Here is a 19,710-nt window from a genome sequence, read left to right on the forward strand (position 1 = left end):
GACCGAAAAGACACCGTACATAGGATCTTTCTGTCGTTTGCCTGGCAAGCAGACAGAAACAATCACGATGAAAAAAACAAAGAATATGCCTAGTCAGGGTTCTTTCGGAGTTCTTTCCATGAGATCGAACACGAGTCTCCCAACAGACAGCTGACTAGGGTCTCAAATTTAAAAAGAAAAAGGTGGTAAGGTAAAACAAAGGGTTGCTTGCACCCGACGAGCTGTTGTCTTTACGCCAAGAAGTTTGGGCTTCACATGTGCGTGGGTAGACAGATGGAGACAGAGATTTCCATGAGTCTGAAAACCAAAGTCCCTCTTTCAAATTCCGCTACAAACGTACAGAAATTTATTGAAGTGGTGGTGGCGGCATCAAGATGTTTGGTTGGACGAGGTGCCCTAGAAAGCTACCCCTTCATGCCCTTCGGAAGCTCTTCATTTGGAATTTTGCATGGCGGGTCGATGCTAAATCAAGCTGAGTGGTACAACAATAACCCCAAGATGGAGACTAGCTGGCTTCACACGTGCTTTTCACCTAACCCCCTTGGCAAAATGAACACTTCTATCCCTTCCTCACCTTCAATGGACCTTTTCTTCTTCTTTTTTCTTTGGTCAACACCTGCAATGGACTCAAAACCCAAATTTTGCAAATCAAGAAGCGGGGCAGAATCTTTGCTGAAACTCCGTTCTTTAAACGTTAGCTAGCGCCAGTTGTTGCTAATTCACTGTCTTGAAAACGTAGTAAAACCCTAGCTGGGCTACGTTTACTTTAATCACCAAGGTTATAAATGTTGCTCAACTTCCAATGATCTCTAGATTATCTTCTTCTTCTTCTTCTTGAATAGAGAATTCCAATTCAGGGCGATTCATTAACGTTAGTAGCTCCGTGAATGCTGCGAAATGTGCATTCGCTTCTCTTGACTTCGTGCTGCAAGGACCACCTGAGATCCCCTCTACACTTCGCCCCACAGAAATTGACTGATGGGGGATATAATTAGAACATTGACCACTTATCTGTCTTTTCCTTTCCTTTTCTTTTTTGGCTACCGACCCTTCAATTGTACTAGCAAAAGCGTACACGCTTTGCGTCCCAAGAAAAACATGGAACGAAAAATCGATCCGCAAGTGTTAAGAAAGAGATACGATAAAAACTTTGATGTTATGTGTCCATACAAATTTGCCGAGAATTTCTTTTGACAGATTTTTAGGGTCTTCGGGGGGCAAAGCCAGTTAAGTTAAACGCAGGCTACCCTGGATTCTAGGAATAGTTTTAAAAAAAATCAAGTTAATTAATCATTTCCTAATCTGCACAGCTGACCGGCACTAGCAGGAATCATCTGCCCTGACAAAATTCCATCAAGAAACCAAGAGCAACGTCACGATTCTTTATTGCTAACCCATATGAATAGCAATAGAAATCTTGTCCTTTAGCATGTTGCAAGAGTTCGGAAGGTTCGTTTGAGAATCCCGACCTTGCTGTTAGGTTTGGGCTCGTGGGGTGTTAGATTCATCTAACACCGTTCCACAACATTCTCCCTCTCAGACACCCAAATGCGAATTGCCTAATGCGAGAAAAACCAAACGACCTAAGCTGAATGGTAGTTACAGAGTCAAAACTCCGTTTCCTTGATAACTCCTCGCATCGGACTATAACCACACAGACACTATCACAGTCGCTCACTCCTTAAAACTCTGAGCGCTCGCATAAGACACTCTCGCTTGAGGCTTGTGTGCGCGCGCGACTGAATTGTCCATTAGAAACAGAGCAGGGGGGACATGGGGTCGGCAGAGTATCAGCCGCTGCTGCTCGGGCTCGACTCTCACAGCCGGATACCGGACCTGTCGTCGGTGGCGATCGAGGAGTTCCTCGAGCACCGCCCTGTCGCACTCCGGTGGTGGCCGCGCCTTGTGGCGTGGGAGTCGAGGCTGCTCTGGCTGCTCTCCGGCTCGTCCATCATTACGTCCATCTTCAACTACATGCTCAGCTTTGTGACCCTCATGTTCACTGGGCACTTGGGTGCGCTGGAGCTTGCAGGGGCTTCCATTGCCAGCGTGGGCATTCAAGGCCTTGCCTACGGGATTATGGTAATGCATATGTGTCCTTTTCTTTTCTTTTCTTTTTAACTTGTGGCGGCTCATGTACCGGAGTTACAGTGATGGAAATCCATGTCTGCTCGTGATGTCACAATTCGAGTTCCAATTCTTTTGTTGGCAACAATCAAAAGTCTAAATCTTTTTGTGTGTTCTTGGGTTATGTCCTAAGATGATGATACTGTATCAACTCTTTTGCCTGCACATATCTGGCCTGTACACCATTTTGTACTGCTCTGCCCTCCCATGCCTTCTTTGGGAAAGTCGAAAGATAGTTATGACTTGATGAGTAAATATGGTAAACAAGTGTGCGAATATCAGGCGGAGACATGCCGAGAGTTAGACTCGTTCTCTGAATGTAGTGACAAGATAGGCCTAGTGCCAAGCCAATTCCGATAGTTTCAAATTCTATAAAAATCTTGACAATGGTCTCTCGGCCTTGTCTGTGTTCTGTTCGTTGGCTTTAGATGAGTCCTAAACGTGATCAGTTTAAGCATGCATCCAAATGAGTGTGTTTGTGATTCCAATTGACAGTTGGGCATGGCTAGTGCCGTGCAAACCGTCTGTGGCCAAGCCTATGGTGCGAAGAAGTACGCCTCCATGGGCATCATTTGCCAAAGAGCCATAGTCCTGCACGTGGGAGCGGCTTTCCTGCTCACCTTCTTGTACTGGTACTCCGGTGCTGCGCTCGAAGCGATAGGCCAATCGGAGAGCATCGCCAAACAAGGCCAGATTTTCGCACGGGGACTAATCCCCCAGCTGTATGCGTTCGCAATCGCGTGTCCAATGCAGAGGTTCCTCCAGGCACAGAACATAGTGAACCCTCTGGCTTACATGTCCGTCGGGGTATTCCTCTTGCATGTCCTTCTCACGTGGATTGTCGTCTATGTGTTGGACTATGGCCTCATCGGAGCAGCTCTGACCTTGAGCTTGTCCTGGTGGCTCCTCGTCATCACAAACGGGCTTTACATTATCCTGAGCCCTTCTTGCAAAGAGACCTGGACCGGCCTGTCGATCAAAGCATTCAGGGGAATCTGGCCTTATTTCAAGCTCACTGTTGCTTCTGCCATCATGCTTTGGTATGTGAGTAGGACTAGTCACCATGTTCATTAAGTCTTGATCCACAATGACCTGATGTTTTTCGTTTTCCTTCATGTAGCTTGGAAATATGGTACTTCCAAGGTCTTGTGCTCATCTCAGGTCTCCTTCCCGATCCCACCATATCATTGGACTCCATATCCATTTGGTAATGCTGGCAAAACTCTCTTTCTTCCTTTGTCACGGGAATCCAAGAATTGTTTTTTTCTTGACTTGATGATGCTTTTCACTTTCAGTATGAACTACTTGAACTGGGACATGCAATTTATGCTAGGGCTTGCTGCAGCTGCCAGGTTTGTCGCTCCAAACATAACTCCATATTGTAGTCATTATGTGGAGATGCACTTGTAACAATTATGACCATCAAATTCACACACTTTGCAACAATAAGCAATATAACAGTGCATCATGGTATCTTGTTAATGTAATTATGTCGGCATGCTAATGAATTCGGCTGTTCATTGCAGTGTCCGTGTAAGCAATGAGCTTGGGGCAGGTCATCCTAGTGTGGCGAAGTTTTCAGTCTGGGTCGTGAATGCAACCAGCATTCTCATTAGTATAGTGTTCTCTTCAATTATCCTGATATTCAAGGTAGGATTGAGCAAACTCTTCACGAGCGATACGGAAGTTATCGAAGCAGTTTCTGAGATAACTCCTCTGTTGGCCATCTCTGTTTTCCTCAACGGAATTCAGCCCATACTCTCAGGTAACTATTGCTAGGAATGTTGTAATAGCTGTTAGTGAAGCAGCCGATGATCCCTCATTATGTAAAATGGTATTTTACTGCTATTGCACTTGATTTGCAGGTGTGGCGATTGGAAGCGGGTGGCAAGCTGTGGTGGCCTACATCAATCTAGCCACTTACTATATAATTGGTCTCCCCATCGGATGCGTTCTTGGTTTCAAAACTAGTTTAGGAGCGGCGGTAAAATCACTCCTCTCTCTTTCTCTCTGCCTTCTCTCTGTCTCTCTCTTATACACACACTTACTCATGATGTAAGTGCTCTTCATTTCAGGGTATCTGGTGGGGAATGATTGTTGGGGTTCTTCTACAAACAGCAGCCCTCATCATATTAACTGCAAGAACAAATTGGACTGCTGAGGTAGCTGTAGTTCTGAGTTGCTTATCTCATCCGGTTTCATGTCAGACACGGACACTGATGCCTAATTCTCTGCTTGTCTCAGGTTGAAAAAGCTGCGACTCGCTTGAAGAGTTCGGCGAATGTGGAAACATTAGACCTGGTTGCTGACGTATAGCGGTTGCTTACTCAATCTCCATTTGGCCTCCAGCGTTCAGACTGCAGTTGCTGCATTTTTCTCTCAATTTGATAGAATGGAGGGGCTGAAATATTTTGGTAGGCTTCTTTTTATCCTTTTTGGCTTATGGTGTATATATGAGCCCAGATTTAGAAGAGGGAAGGGAACCATTTTCTTGTAACCGTCAACATTTGCAATAAAGAGCCTTCATGTATTTCAATCACCCGACAGTGTGGAAATCAGGAGATGGGCCTGAGGAATGCCAATGAAAAACTTCATTTCGCTCGTCACCGTGCTTTGGCTAGAGGAAACCCGGGAACGCTTGTTCACTACATACTGCATTAGGTCCGGACAATTCTATTGTTCCCTTGTGCAGAATGGGGAAAAGATCAGAAGTAAATGATTCAGGGCAGGCAGCATGTGCAAACTCCTACTAGATGATGAAAAATCGATGCCATAGGAGAGAAACCCGTCTTTCTGATGCGTCATTGTCATAGAGTGTCGAGCACCTGAAATGCGATTACGATCCAACACGATAAACAGAAAGAAATGAACAAGTATCACTATCATATCATGAAATATCCAAACGATGAAATGCCGAAGGATTGGCCTCAAATGCACCCAAAAAAAAAAAAATCAATAGTCCTGCACGAAAATTTGGTCAATGCACTTACTGAGCTGGTTCATTCATTGATAAGCAGTCGAATTCCCGTGCACGTCCTTTTCGCGAGCTGAATAGGTTGTCTGCATCGAACCCGACAGTCGCCCACGCCCATCTGCAGATTAGAAACCAACACTTCCTCCGTTCGTGCCGTCATCATTTATGCTCAAATGTTCGGTTTGCTCTTCTTCGGTCCCTTTGTTACGTTTGCCAATGAAGCAGATGTTCTGTTGCTTGAAGAAATTACAAGACTCTGATTATCAAAGCAATTACAGAATAGATAACCTCAATAAGAACGACGTGATCAGATTCGTTCTCGTCGCTTTGACAGCTAATCTGATAAGGACGTTCACGGATCAAGCATGAACGGGATATCCAACGCTGTGCTCCTAAACTCTGGCGGGCCGGCTGCAGCGGGAAGATACCAAATGCTTTTTCAAACAGAAGAGATGGATCAACTAGCGACTGAACAATAAGTGATTGAACAAAACGAGCAAAGCCCTTGCACAGTTTTCTTCTTTCCAAGGCATCCCCAAGATGCAGAGATGAACTGTCTTAACAGTTTTAGCACCTTCCTTGTTGAAGCAATTGAAAGGAACACTACCAAATCGGTGACATCAATGGGAATTATCTTTGTTTTGGTAAAAAAAAAACTTTCCATTAATTTAAGGGCGAGCCCAATTACACCTTAAAGAAGCGTCGGAGCAAATAAGATGGCAGAGAGCTTGAGGAGGACAGGAGGCCCAGTTACAAGGTAGGGCATTGCATCTTTGGGCCTTCACTAACCAATCAGCAACTTCATTTGCCTCCCTATAACAGTGGGCCAAATGGGCCTCAGGTACTTGAGATAATAGAGACTTAGGACGCGCATGGCCACACTTCTGCTTCAAAAATCAAATTTTGGTCGGAAGTTGACTTTTTCTACTTCTTCTCAAAAGTTGATTTTTCTACTTCTGCTCCAGAAGCTAATTTCTAAACAGAGAAACTCGTTTGACAACGTTTGAAAATTTCTACTCTAAAACATTATTAACACAAAATCTTCTACGACGAATTATTGGCGGTAGCCAAAAAATTTCTACTTTATTTTTAATTTTTTAATATTTCTTTAAAAAATAAATTTTATTAATTAAAAATAAAAAATAATAATATTTATTTGTTACTCTGGCAACTGGAGATGGCAACACAACGGTGGCAATGATGGCGGCTAGCAACGATTCTCGGCGATCGGTGGCGGGCGGCGATGGGTGGTGGTCAGCGGCGATCGACAAAGGTTGAAGGCAATGGTTGGCGGTTGGCAACAACAATAAGTCGCGGTGGGGCGGGCAATGGTCGGTGGGGGGCGGCAGCGGCAATCGGAAGGGGGCGTGGTCCGTGGCGGCCGGTGGTGGCCAATGGCGGGCGATTGGTGGTGGGGGGCAGCGATGGTCGACGGTGATCGATGGTGGGCGATAGCGATCAACAAAGGTTGGTGGTTTACGACGGTGGGCAGCCACGGCGAAAGCGTGATTAAGCGAAAGAGACGTAATGAAAAGCCAATGAGGGCGTAATGAAAAGATAGTAAGGCAAAAAGTACTTTTTGAGTTTAGAATCAATTTTTTTTTAACTTTTTAAATTGGGGAAAAAATAACTTCATAAATGAAAATTCATTTCAAGAGTAAAAATTTCTTTCAAAAGTAAAATTTTTTACCAAATAGATTTCTGTTTCAATAGTTGCATTATCAAACGAATTTTTACTTTAAAAGTACTTTTGGAATAGAAATTCACTTACGGAAGAGTTACCAAGCACACCCTTACACTCCGCAATTAGAGGAGCAAACTCCCGGGAAGGCTGAAGCGCACTTGAAAGAAAGCTTATCAAGTTGGAGTTGTTAGATTCAACAGTGCACTTTCTTGTCATCGCTTCACATCAATGGGAAATTGAATTGGATGAACTAATAACGTCCAGCCCACCAAGAAGTCAAACCCCACACCTAAAAGGTCGATTTGAATTGGGAAGATAACGCAAATGGCGCTTAAATTTTGGCCTAATATACAATATGGTTCCTAAATTTTTTTTTTTCAATGTAATCCCTAAATTATTAGTAATGTTCAATGTAGTCATCATGTTTGCTCAAACGACAAATTTGATAGTAATTTGGTGACATGGATTATTTTACGTTGAGTTTGATTTTTAGAGCTAATGAGTCGACATGTTTATCTTTTTATCTAATTTACTTGAAAATTGAAAAAAAAATAATAATAATAGGCCATCAACATGGTCATCAATTTTTTTATGACCATGATTATTATATCCTAGTTTGAGGTGAAAATCTTACTTAGATGTTCCACGTATAACTTTTTTTTGTTACCCACCGCTCAAACTTAATGGATTGCGATCCACATCAGCAAATCTCCTTAACTTGAATTACCGGAAGAACGACATTGAATGCTTCCATATACTATAGGGACTAAATTGAACATTCACTAACCGTCCGGAACACACATTGAATGAACTAAAAATCCAGGGACGCCATTGCACATCAAATCAAAAAATCCATGGACCATTTGTGTGGTTTTCCCATTTAAATCAATGTATAAGAATCCAAAGCTTCAAATCTGCTACTTTTCGGGGAATATGCAGCAGTTTTTTTTCTTTTTCTTGCTGAAAGACGACGGCCCGAAGATACTGCACCAAATGAAATGCACTCCAGAGGAGCTCCTTAGGGGCCCTGGACGACAGATGATGATCGCCTTGTGCCTCCATTGCTGATGAATCGTATGCACTTCTGAGTTTAAGACCTCCACAAGGAATTCCTTTCTTTTCTTTTTTGGTTAGACCTCTCCAAGGAATTGACTACTATCAGATGGACGAAAATGGAAAAATCTTCGAGCCCCGATTCATGCAGCATCAGCGTTTTGAACGCCTTCGATTTGATTTTTGGTATTTTCGCCGCCGTGATCACTGTCATATTTACTTTTGAAGAAAGAGGATGCACGGTCAAAATGGGAGGTTCTCAACCTCCTCCTGGTAAAGAGAAGAAGCGGAGGCCACCAACTGGCCACTCCCCAACTTCTGCTTTGAGGTTTTGACTCTATTCAGTCGTTGAGGGCGGTCCAAGCTATAGGTAGAGATGGCAAAAACCCGTGCTTTAATCCATATAAAAATGGTGCAGATCATAAATGAGTTGTCTTAAGTTCGTAAATGAGTTGTCTTAAGTTTTACAAATAAGCTATATTGAGTCATAAATAGTTAGCTGACAAGCATAAGTCGATCATAAACAAATTATTATTATTATTATTATTATTTTTGTTTCTTGCTTGTTTGATCTTTTTCTTTTGTTTTTTATTTTTATTTTTTATTTCATTTTTTTTCCACATAATCTGGTGGACTTAGAAGAAAAAAAAGGAAAATAAAAAATAAAAAAATCATAAAAAGATTGTTCATAGTGTTTTAGCAATATGATTTTTTTTTTAAAAAAATTATTAAAAACAGGTTTTCCTCATTTTAGTTAAATATAAAAATGTTTTGGCAATGTAAGTCACATCGGGTATGGGTTGGATATGGTTTGAATCAGGTATGGATCACTAAATTTGCACTACAACAAATGGGTCTTAAACAGATTAAATGGGCCTATTTAGGTCGAATCATTTATGACCCACTAACTCAATCGTTTGATAGGTCTAGCAACACGATATTGTAATAGAGATTTCTTCTCAATTCGTGTTTTCTGTAATCGAATCCTTCCCTTAATGTTAAAAAAATAAAAATAAATAAAATTATATTTAAAAATTTGCTAAGAACTAATTTTTTAAAAATACAAATTTTATTTGAATTAAATATAAAAATAGGCTTAAGAATTTAAAAAATATAAAATATTTTTTAAAAAAAGGGGGGAGCACTGGGCGGGGATAAATTTTGTTAAAAAAATGTTATATTTTTTCTGAAAATTATATATTTTTTTATATATTTTGAAAAAAAATAATTTTTTAGATTAATTTCCCCCCTTTTTTAATTTTTTTTCAAATTTTTTAATTTTTTAAATTTTTTAAATTTTCCCTTTTTAAATTTTTTATCTTTTTTATTAAATATTTTAGATTATTTTTAAATTTAATTTATATAAAATTTGTATTATAGAAAAATTAGATTTTAGCAATTTTTCAAATCTAATTTTAATTTATTTTAATTTTTTAAAGTTGAGAAGTCCACGAGGACTTAATTTTTTGTTTAAATAACGCCACTTTATAATAAAAATTTTATTATCAATGTCACATATTAATTTTGACCAGAATTTCTCGCCGGAGGCACTTACTTAAGTGATCGTTTTTTCTCCGATTTATTGCTTAAGTGATCCGACGAAAACTTTTGCTACTAAATAACCATCATACATAATTTTTGGCACTTCGGGTGTTTTTCTCCCAATTGCAGATATATCATCTGCTCGAGAAGGTTCCATTAGGGCGAGTGTTAGTTCTATCTAACAAATGCGTGTTCCCAGCGAAGGATGAAATGCATTAACTATTAACAGTAAAGAATGGTAGTTTTTTCTTTACCTTATTGAAGGTAAAGAATGGTAGTTGACCTTCAATTCAATTTGCCGCCTATTTGAAAAGGCTTCCTGCGACATTTGATCAAACGAGTTCTGGTCTCTCCAACTGCAGTGTGCACTATCAAACTTTCCCCATCACGAAGGATCATGGGCTCAGCGGAGCCAGAGCAGCAGCCATTGCTGCTCGGACTAGACCCTCGGGGTGGAGTCTCCGACTTGTCGTCCGCCACCATCGAAGAGCTCCTTGAGCATTCGGTCCCACTACGATGGTGGCCGCGTCTAGTGGCCTGGGAGTCGAGGCTGCTCTGGCTCTTATCTGGCTCATCCATTATCGTGTCCATCTTTAACTACATGCTCTGTTTCGTGTCGCTCATGTTTACCGGGCATTTGGGTGCGGTGGAACTTGCCGGAGCCTCCATGGCTACCGTGTGCATCCAAGGTCTTGCTTATGGAATTATGGTATTTGCCCACCACTCTTAAAACTCATTGAATTTATGGCTTCCAGTTCAATGATCACAGTTTAAAGCTCACTATTTGGCTACGCTAATAGTTGCATTCACTTATCTCAATTGTCTAAGATCACAAGCATCTTGTCCCGTCTTATTGCTGGAAATTTTACTAATGTATCAAGCCATAATGCCGGAGCTACGTTCCGTTGAATCACGAAGCATGTAAAACAAAACAAGTCATGAACTTTCCTTGCGTTCCGATATCACACAGTTGGGCATGGCAAGCGCGGTGCAAACTGTCTGTGGCCAGGCTTATGGGGCAAAAAGGTACTCGGAAATGGGCATCATTTGCCAAAGAGCTATAGTTCTGCACTTGGGAGCAGCTGTCCTTCTCAGCTTCGTATACTGGTTCTCCGGCGACATACTCCTAGCGATTGGACAATCTGAGTCAATCACTGAGCCGGGCCAGTTATTCACGCGGGGATTGATCCCTCAGCTATATGCATTCGCCCTTGCCTGCCCTATGCAGAGGTTCCTTCAGGCACAGAACATAGTGAACCCTCTGGCTTACATGTCCGTGGGGGTCTTCCTCTTGCACACCCTCCTCACATGGATTGTAGTCTATGTCTTGGACTATGGCCTTCTAGGGGCAGCCCTGACTCTGAGCCTCTCGTGGTGGATTCTTGTCCTCCTCAACGCGCTTTACATTGTCCTGAGCCCCTCTTGCAAGGAAACTTGGACCGGCCTGTCGATTAGAGCTTTAACGGGAGTTTGGCCTTACTTCAAGCTTACAGTTGCTTCTGCGGTAATGCTTTGGTACGTGTTTGTTGCAGAACTGCTTTACTACACTCGTTCAGTCTTTTACATTGCCATGATAGGTTTAGTGGGCAGGTCTCAAGACAAAAATTTGCAACCTACCCCCACAGAACCATTTCCAAAGCTTGAACACTTCTAGTCTGGGGTTAGTTGTTGGTTCTATGAAAAAACCTATTGTTCTTCTAACTTAAGTAGTTGTCAATGTTTTCTGCTCCTTATAGGACTTTTGGAAAGGAACTTACCCTAAAGAAAGAAAAAGTAAGACCTTCAGATGGTTTAGGACTGATTGGAAACTCTGAGGTCATGTGTGCTAGAGAGCATGGTTTACCTAAAGGTACTATGTGGAAGCTTGGCTTAAATTTGAAAGTGATTTCTTTGAAAAACAGCCTAAAGGACAGCCTATGGAACATGGAAGATTGAAAAATCATCTTTCTTAAAATAGAAACAAATGGAAGTCCTACCTCACAGCTGTCAAAGCAAAAACAGATTCAGTTGTACTCTATCACCTTTCTTGAAGGTTTAATTCGGGGCAGTTATGCACAGCCAGGAACCGACTCTGTTCTGTTATGGTCAGTTCCACTTTCAAAAACTTCTTTCGAACATGAAACCAACCAATCATGTTGCAATCCCTCTGCAAACCGACACTTCAAGGGTGGTTCCAGTTGGCTGTGCAGATTGAAGGTGCTCAAATGCCTAACTGTCACAAAAGTGACCTTAGTTCAATCTGAATGCAGCTTGGAAATATGGTACTTCAATGGACTGGTGCTCCTAGCTGGTTTCCTCTCCAATCCTACAATAGAATTGGACACGATGTCCATCTGGTACGTCAGCTAATCACCCTTCTTCTATCTAACATGCTAGCTTCATCCTCCTAACTCTATGTTGACCCTCATTTTCAGCATGAATTACTGGAATTGGGATATGCAGTTTATGCTGGGGCTAAGTGCAGCAGCCAGGTCTGTCACTTCAGAAGTTACAGATTGTTGAATGAGATTTTAAATAGTTGAATAATGTTCCTTTATAATTTTGGTTATCAATCTCCCATCAGCTAGTATCATTGCCTACTCTTTTTCTAGCCATACAAACTGCAGTTAAAATGGTGATAACTACTGTTATTATGCTTTTCATCCAGTTGGTGGTTTAGGATGATCCCTGTTGTACCTTTGTCGGCTTAAAGATGATTTGGTGATTGATTGCAGTATCCGGGTTGGTAACGAGTTAGGGGCAGGTCATCCAAGAGTTGCGAAATTTTCAGTTGTGGTAGTGAATGCAACCAGTATTTTCATCAGTATAGTGTTCACTGCGATTGTTCTCATATTCCGGGTTGGTTTGAGCAAACTCTTCACAAGTGATGAAGAGGTCATCGATGCCGTTTCTAATGTAACTCCCCTGCTGGCCATCTCTGTCTTCCTGAATGGCATTCAACCCATTCTGTCAGGTAACTGATGTTGTATCAAGCATGATATATAATTGCCATTGCTAGCATGCCTTGTCAATTCATTTCCACGTGTTTTCTGGGTTCCAATTCATGTAAATAATAAACCAGTACATAGTGCACTAGATTGTGTCCAATTTTTTGGTTAAACAAACATGTCATCGCAAAGTTTTCTCCGTCCTAATTTTTTTCTAGACTATTTTATGTTTGTGCGCTCTAATTCGGTCATGGGCAACATTGTGAGGCCTGGCACTTGTCGTGTTAACAGCTCGAATAAACGCCAAATTACAATTCGTGCTTCATGAATCTGCAGGTGTGGCAATTGGAAGCGGGTGGCAAGCCGTGGTGGCATATGTAAATCTGACCGCTTACTACATCATCGGTCTCCCCATAGGATGTGTTCTCGGTTTCAAAACTAGTTTAGAAGTGGCGGTACATCAACTCTCTCTCTCTCTCTCTCTCTCTCTCTCTCTCTCTCTCTCAAACGCTTTTCAATCTTCAGGGAATCTGGTGGGGAATGATCATTGGAGTTATTATGCAAACAGTAACCTTGATCATATTGACTGCAAGAACAAATTGGAGCACGGAGGTAAAACCAGCTTCGCATCATCTCACATTTCTGTCATTTCCCAAACATGGCAAATAACTAATGAATATGCTTTCTCAGGTTGACAAAGCCGTGGCTCGTGTGAACCAATCGGCAGAATGAGACAGACGAGACCTTGTTGGGAAACAGAGAGGAGCATTGTGATCTAACTCTCACTCCACCATTTCACATTGCTACCGCCCCTAAACGTAACAAGGGAAAAATACCCCGTATGAAGGAGCCGACAATCCTAATCGTTAACTGATCAGAAAGCACAAGGATTTCCAATCTCAGGCCAGGACTGTGAGACCTCACTGTATCTGTACGATCCTGTAGACGATCCAATCCGAGTACATGGTCTTGCTCAAGACTGGAGGACAACAACTAACTGGATGTTTTCATCATATAGATGACAATGCGCGGCGTCAACCAACAGTAGTCCACATATCTCTTCAAAAGTTTTATGGGAGTTTGTTAGCACCTCTTTTCGATTGTTTTCTACCATATCACGTGGTTGAACTGTTGTGATGTTAATTAGATATCGTCCCATTCTGCTAAGTATCCTCGAAAACATCAGATGCACTCGGGTCTCCTGATAACGTCGGAAAGTACGAATAGAAAGAGTATCTCTGCTAGCTCATCTTTCTATGATTAACCAATACAGTGCCGTGACAAATGCCGTGCCCAATGAATTACATATCTCTACAACACCTCAGCCTGTGTACTTAAGAAGGACAAACAATCGATTACTGCCGATCCAGAACAGTCAGCGGAATTCCTCCCATCCCAGTTGCAATAAGAAGCTTGAAAGAACAGCAAAAAGGGAAGATAAATGACGGAAAAAATCACGCAATTCATACATCGTCTCATTCAATCGAGCAATGGAAAGTGGGTCATTCTTCATGCTCGCTCTGTTCAATTCAAAATGCGGGGTCATTTACTGAACTCGGGGATATAATTTCTGGACATTTACACTATCTGCGATTCATATCGCAACATGACGACAATAATAACCATTGATGACAGATTCATTGATGAACAAAGCTTGGTTGATCACTCATTATTTGCATGCCGTTGTGCTGCTTCGCCGCCGTACATACCCATCTTGGGCACAGGACATCATTCTCCGATCTCGGCTCACGGAGATGTGGATTGCCTATCCCGTTTGGTGGGTGAATTTCAACCATCAACTAATGAAAACGAAAACTTTATCGACGTCCGAGACTTGTTGAGACACTTAGAAGATTGCGATGCAGATTATCCCGTTTGGTGGGTGGATGGAGGGTCGCTTGCAGATTTTCTGAGAAAAGTTAAAAACTATTCTCAGAGCCATTCCTTGCGGTCATTTGTAAGCTGGTAGAAAAAGATGCAAACAATCTATCTGATTAGTCAGTCCCATTCTGGTTTGTTGAATCTGCATAATGAGAAGCACATAATACACCGAAATCTGAAGCCTTCTAATCTGTTGATAAATCATAGAGGAGAAGTCAAGATTACTCATTTTGGTGTGACTGCTATAATCTAGCGAGCTAGAATAAATAGAATGGCTAGCACATCTGGCATTCTGTAGCCTGAGAGAATCATTGGAAACAAATATGGATGCAAAAGTGATATTTGGAGCACGGGCTTAGTATTGCTAGAGTGCGCAACGGAGAAGTTCCTGTGTACACCGCCTGATCAACAAGAAGGATGGACCGATTTCTACGAGCTCATGGAAGCCATTGTCAATCACCCACCACCTTCGGCAGCTCCTGAACAAATTCTCCAGCAAGCCCTGCTCATTTAATTCTACTTGCTACATCTTCTGTATCTTCTCCTCCATTCTTAATGGATAGACTTGTCCTTTTGTCTATTGTATGGGAGATTAAAGTTTAGCATAATGGCGAGGTATGATGTGATGTGTATTTTCTACTTAACATGGTCGATAGGTGTTTTTTCAATATAAACATGGTATTGAGGTCTAGAATGCACTGAAAACCATCCTGCTCCGACCGTGATAAGTCATTGCTTGAGCGCATGGTGGGCATGCAATCGGTTGCCATGGGAAATCTCTTCCAGCAGTTTGAAATCTTCCTTGTTTATCAAGCTGTTCAGATTTATGGAATAATTCGCAATGCAAGTTTTGTAATTATAAGTAAATGCAGGGGAAGAGGTTATTCTACTTTTGCTGTCATATACCTTGAAGGCAAAATCCTCTCTCGTAATTCTTGTCGCACTAACCTTGGAAAATCTCCCCAGTGAGTTCGCTGAAGGAAGGAAAATTTGTCACGGTGTTCATGGATGGATTCATGGTATGGGTAGAGACGTGATAAATCGGCTTTTGCAATTTGTCTTCAATAGAATTTGAGTTCAACACAAGACCCTTCTCTTCTTGAATGTACTAGTCCTTTTGTAGCCTCTGTTGATTACATATTTTCAATGGGAAAGAGCTTGGAATATAATGTCCCTTCCATTAGATTCCATTATTCATCTATATCTTCAGTTTCTGGATTATGTTAGACAGTTGCTACATGGTTTCCCACCTAAATTTTTTCAGGAAGCAGGGGCTCTTCTTGGGAGGTTGGAATATCAAAGTGGAAATGTCGAGGGTGCTCTTCGTGTGTTTGAAGGCATTGATCTCCAGGCGGCTACACGGCGGCTGCAACCTTTTGCTGCTGGGAAACAAACTTCCAGAAAGAGCCGCTCTCGAACAGTGGCCATTCTACTTCTGATGATTCTTACGAGATAGTTCTCCCTAGGAGCGCCTCACTTTTGCACTGTCTCTATGCAGCCAAGCTTCTGTCTTGGCTAAGCAAGCTGAAGAAATCATGCCTGGAGTATACCATCGCATAGATCGTTGGAATACTCTGGCTTTTTGTTATAGTGGGGCAGGACAGAACAAGAGTTGCCCTGCATCTGTTGAGGAAATCGCTACACAAACATGAACGACCAGATGACCTAACAGAATTATTTTTGGCTGCCAAAATCTGCTCTGATGATTCCTTGCTTGCTGCCTGAGGGAGTTGGATATGCACAAAGGGCAATTACTACTGCTTCTAAGGGAGTGGAAGAGCATTTGAAAGGTGTGGGCCTGCGGGTACTGGGTCTATGTTTGGGAAAGCAAGCCAAAGTATCTTCCTCTGATTTTTGAGAGATCTCGTCTTCCATCTGAAGCTTTAAAATATTTAGGGGCTACTTTGGTGTTGGAACCCAACAACACAGATTTGATTTTTGAGTTAGGAGTTCAATATGCAGAGCATCGTAATCCGGATACGGCATTGCGCTTTACCAAGCTGTTCGTAGATGCAACTGGAGGTTCATTATTGAAGGGTTGGAGATTACTTGCTCTAGTTTCATCCGCTCAACAGAGGTTTTCTGAGGCTGAAGTGGTCACTGATGCTGCTTTGGATGAGAGTGCAAAAATGGAAACAGGGGCCCTTGCTTAGATCGAAGGCAAAGCTTAGGATCTCCCAATCACTATCATCGGATGCTATTGAGACATACAAATACCTTCTTGCCTTGCTTGGGTCAACCACAAACGAAATCTTTTGGGCTTGTAAGAAGTATTTCTCAGGTAAAATCTTGATAGTTCGCTTATACCTCGTCTCTGTTTTCAGAATAGACAGTTATTTGTCGACTGAAACAGACATCTTGCTTTGTAGGCACTAGGCAGAGGATGATAGGGTTAATGGCTAATCTCGCAAGGACGTTAGCCGATCACGCGTGAATGGAACGTCCAACCAGAAGAGATGGATCCACTAATGTCTGAACAGTACGTGGTTGGACGAGATGAGCAAAGCCCTTGCACAGTTTAAGCACCTTCCTTCTTGAAGCAATTGAAAGGAATATTGGATCGGTGGCATCAATGGGAAACTGGATTGTATGAACTAACAACGTCCATCCCACCAACAAGTCTACCCCCACACTAAATCGGAAAGATGACACAAATAGTCATTGAACTTTGATCTGACCTTTTCAACGTCATGTCCGAACTTTTAATTTCTTCGATGTGACCCCTCGAACTATTAGATGAATGTTCAATGTAATCCTTCCATTTGTTCAAACCATGAGTCGGACATCTTTTGGGGACATGTATTAGTATTACGTTGAGTTGAATATTTAAAATAACGAGTCAACATGTCCATCTTTTTATCAATCTACTTTAGAAAAGGCGGAAAAAAAAAAAATTAGACCTTTAACATGACTATCGTTATTTGATGACCTGAATAATTGTAGCCTAATTTCATATGAATGTCTGACTTGGATGATCCATGTGTAACTTTTTCTTGTTGTCCACCGTTCATGCTTAATGGATTGCGAGCCAAATCAACAAATCCTTTAGCTTGAATCACAATAAGAATAATGTTGAATATTTTCATACAGTTTATGGATTGTATCAAACATTTATTAATCATCGAGAACTATTTTGAACAAATTAAAAGTTCCGGATGCACATTTGAATTAGAATCCACGGACCATTTGTGTCGTTTTCCTCCATAATCCAAAGCTTCCAATTTGCTAACTTTTCGGGCAATTTGCAGCAGTTTCTTTCTTTATATCTTGCTGAAAGACGGGGTCCCGAAGAAATATTGTACGAAATGAAATGGAAACCAGAGGAACTTCTCAGGCTCTGGACCACAGATTACGATCGCCTTGTAAGTACCTCCATTGCTGATGAACCCTATGCACTTATTGAGCTTAAGACCAACTTTTCAACTACTATTCGTTGGATGAAAATGGAAAAAATTTCGAATCCTGATTCACGCAGCATCATCATTTCGAACTCGTTTGATTTTGATTTGGTATTTTCTCCGTCATGATCACTATCGTGTGTACCATGAAGAGAGATGATACACAGTCAAATTGGGTGGCTCGACCAGCCTAATAAGAGAAGAAGCGTGGGCCACCAAAGGTCCGTTTGGTGACGTTTCTATTCTTTTGATTTTGTTTCTAGGAACAAAAAAGAATTAGAAATATATTTGATAATGTAAATGATTCTGATTCTGATTCTGTTCCCGGGAATACTTTTGGACCAAAAATAAGAATAAAAAAAAGTTGATTCTTCAAAAAAACGAACACTTTTGAAAATAAAAAAGCAATGATAGTCTCCTCTCATTTTTGTCGGGCGCCCGCTAGGCGTAGGCTAGGTCAACCCGACCCGTTCCGGATAAATTTTTTTAATAAAGATTTCCAAAATTAATTAAAAAATTAAAAAAAAAAAATGATTAAAAAATCCAAAAAATGGAAAATTCATAAAAATTCTAAAAAAATTGAAAAAAAAAACAAAAGAACTAAAATGTACACGTAAGCAATATCCAACTCAAAATAGCCAAAAGAACTGAATTGGCTCTAGATCAAAAGGTTTATGACCAAATTGAAACAATTAAAAAGTTTAAGGATAAAATTGGCACCATTGTAATAATTTAGGACTTTTCTAATACTTTTCCCCTGTCATTGTAACACAAAGCTGGTTGATCACTCATCTATGGCGAATACCAAACTAGTGACTCGTGCTCTCTCGGTCACAAGACATTCTTCTTTGATCTTGGCTCACGAACATGTGATTTCTCAATTGATACTTAGAAGAACGTGACGCGGATTAAAGATCCAATATTTAAAGGCTTGCGCTATTTCCACCCCTTATTGACTTCAGACACCCTCTATCTTGTTGATTTGACTATATTTTCCTTTCGGGTCTCACTATTGATTTAATATTATTTTTTCCCTTTTTTCCTTTCGTTTTTTTTTAGTTTTAATTTACTAAAAGACAGAATTGCCCACATCCCTTTCAAATAACTTTCTTTCACCTTAGGCGCTTCTTCTACACCCATAACATTTCAAGCTTCCTTCATGCTTGTTTTCTTCTGATTACTTTATTTCCAAAGACTATCCTCATGATCGTGAATTTTCGATTTTGATTTTCAATTCAAGTTTACTTGAATTTACTCAAAGATCAAATATTATTGTTGAAGTATGCGTTATATACAATTTATCCATCTTTCATAATATTGTTTTTTTTTTCAAGGTAAAATTTTGATGCATTTTAGAATTGCCAAAAAATATGTGTTTGCAAATGGTTTGAATTGATTATCTTATAATGTGATTACAATTGCTATAATTTCTTATCAACAGCTAATTATATCAGCATTCAAGCCAAAGATAGTATTCTATGTAATAACACTTAGGGAATATTTTCTTATGCATTTATACTATAACAATGGATGTTTAGAATTTTTTATGCACTTAACATTGCCATATTTTTATTTATTTTTTGAAAGTATCTTTTAAAACATCATGCAATGATGGCATGAAAAATAAATGGTTGTAGGACTACTGCATTCACCTTATAAAATGATGTTACAACAATCGAGCCAAATGCGTACAAAAACCGGTAAACGGTGCTTTTCACCCGTACTTATGCTTAGGCTATCTTTTGAATGATAGTTTCTTAGTACAAAAAATGAGAAATATAAACTCAATAACACAATAATTCATTAGCTATCTACTGAACACCCTAATTCTTTTTGGAAGATGCAAACACTGATTTTGTTCCAAACGAAGAAGAAAAGGGAAAAATCGAAACGAAGAAAGGAAAAAAGGCAGTAAATAATATTAAATGAAAAGTGGGCTCCACATTTAACCTTTAAGAGTGGAACTCGCAAAGGTTAGTATAGTCAAATCAATACGATAAAGGGGGTGTCAAGAACCCATAAAGGGCTGGAAATAACGCTGGCCTATTTAAATCCAAGTTTCTCCCTTAAATCCAATGGTTGTGCCTTCATTTTGAAAAAAGGGAAGATACGCACGAAATTACG

At 40.7% G+C, this 19,710-nt stretch overlaps 2 protein-coding genes across 2 annotated transcripts; both read left to right on the top strand.

Annotated features, from left to right (window-relative positions):
* Window positions 1-1,646: 1,646 nt before the first annotated feature.
* Window positions 1,647-4,733, top strand: LOC115731899 (protein DETOXIFICATION 41-like). The gene is made up of 8 exons (XM_030662577.2): window positions 1,647-2,082; window positions 2,623-3,167; window positions 3,248-3,334; window positions 3,423-3,479; window positions 3,654-3,892; window positions 3,993-4,111; window positions 4,203-4,289; window positions 4,372-4,733. Exons 1-8 carry the CDS (start codon window positions 1,774-1,776, stop codon window positions 4,441-4,443), a joined length of 1,515 nt encoding a protein of 504 aa, XP_030518437.1. The 5' UTR covers window positions 1,647-1,773; the 3' UTR covers window positions 4,444-4,733.
* A 4,964-nt stretch (window positions 4,734-9,697) lies between these two features.
* On the top strand, window positions 9,698-13,171 carry LOC115733838 (protein DETOXIFICATION 41-like). Its single transcript, XM_030664449.2, has 8 exons — window positions 9,698-10,089; window positions 10,351-10,895; window positions 11,630-11,716; window positions 11,795-11,851; window positions 12,095-12,333; window positions 12,644-12,762; window positions 12,833-12,919; window positions 12,998-13,171. The coding sequence occupies exons 1-8, from the start codon at window positions 9,778-9,780 to the stop codon at window positions 13,037-13,039; spliced, it is 1,488 nt and encodes a 495-aa protein (XP_030520309.1). The 5' UTR covers window positions 9,698-9,777; the 3' UTR covers window positions 13,040-13,171.
* Window positions 13,172-19,710: the final 6,539 nt, after the last annotated feature.

Source organism: Rhodamnia argentea, chromosome 10 (genome assembly GCF_020921035.1).
Source record: "Rhodamnia argentea isolate NSW1041297 chromosome 10, ASM2092103v1, whole genome shotgun sequence".
Lineage (NCBI taxonomy): Eukaryota > Viridiplantae > Streptophyta > Magnoliopsida > Myrtales > Myrtaceae > Rhodamnia > Rhodamnia argentea.

Bases quoted from the DNA above. Each gene is read 5' to 3' on its own strand.
- LOC115731899 (XM_030662577.2), top strand. From the start codon at position 1,774: ATGGGGTCGGCAGAGTATCAGCCGCTGCTGCTCGGGCTCGACTCTCAC. The intron at 2,083-2,622 runs GTAATGCATATG...TCCAATTGACAG, and splicing joins GCCTTGCCTACGGGATTATG to TTGGGCATGGCTAGTGCCGT. The intron at 4,290-4,371 runs GTAGCTGTAGTT...TGCTTGTCTCAG, and splicing joins GAACAAATTGGACTGCTGAG to GTTGAAAAAGCTGCGACTCG.
- LOC115733838 (XM_030664449.2), top strand. From the start codon at position 9,778: ATGGGCTCAGCGGAGCCAGAGCAGCAGCCATTGCTGCTCGGACTAGAC. The intron at 10,896-11,629 runs GTACGTGTTTGT...ATCTGAATGCAG, and splicing joins GCTTCTGCGGTAATGCTTTG to CTTGGAAATATGGTACTTCA. The intron at 12,334-12,643 runs GTAACTGATGTT...ATGAATCTGCAG, and splicing joins CATTCAACCCATTCTGTCAG to GTGTGGCAATTGGAAGCGGG.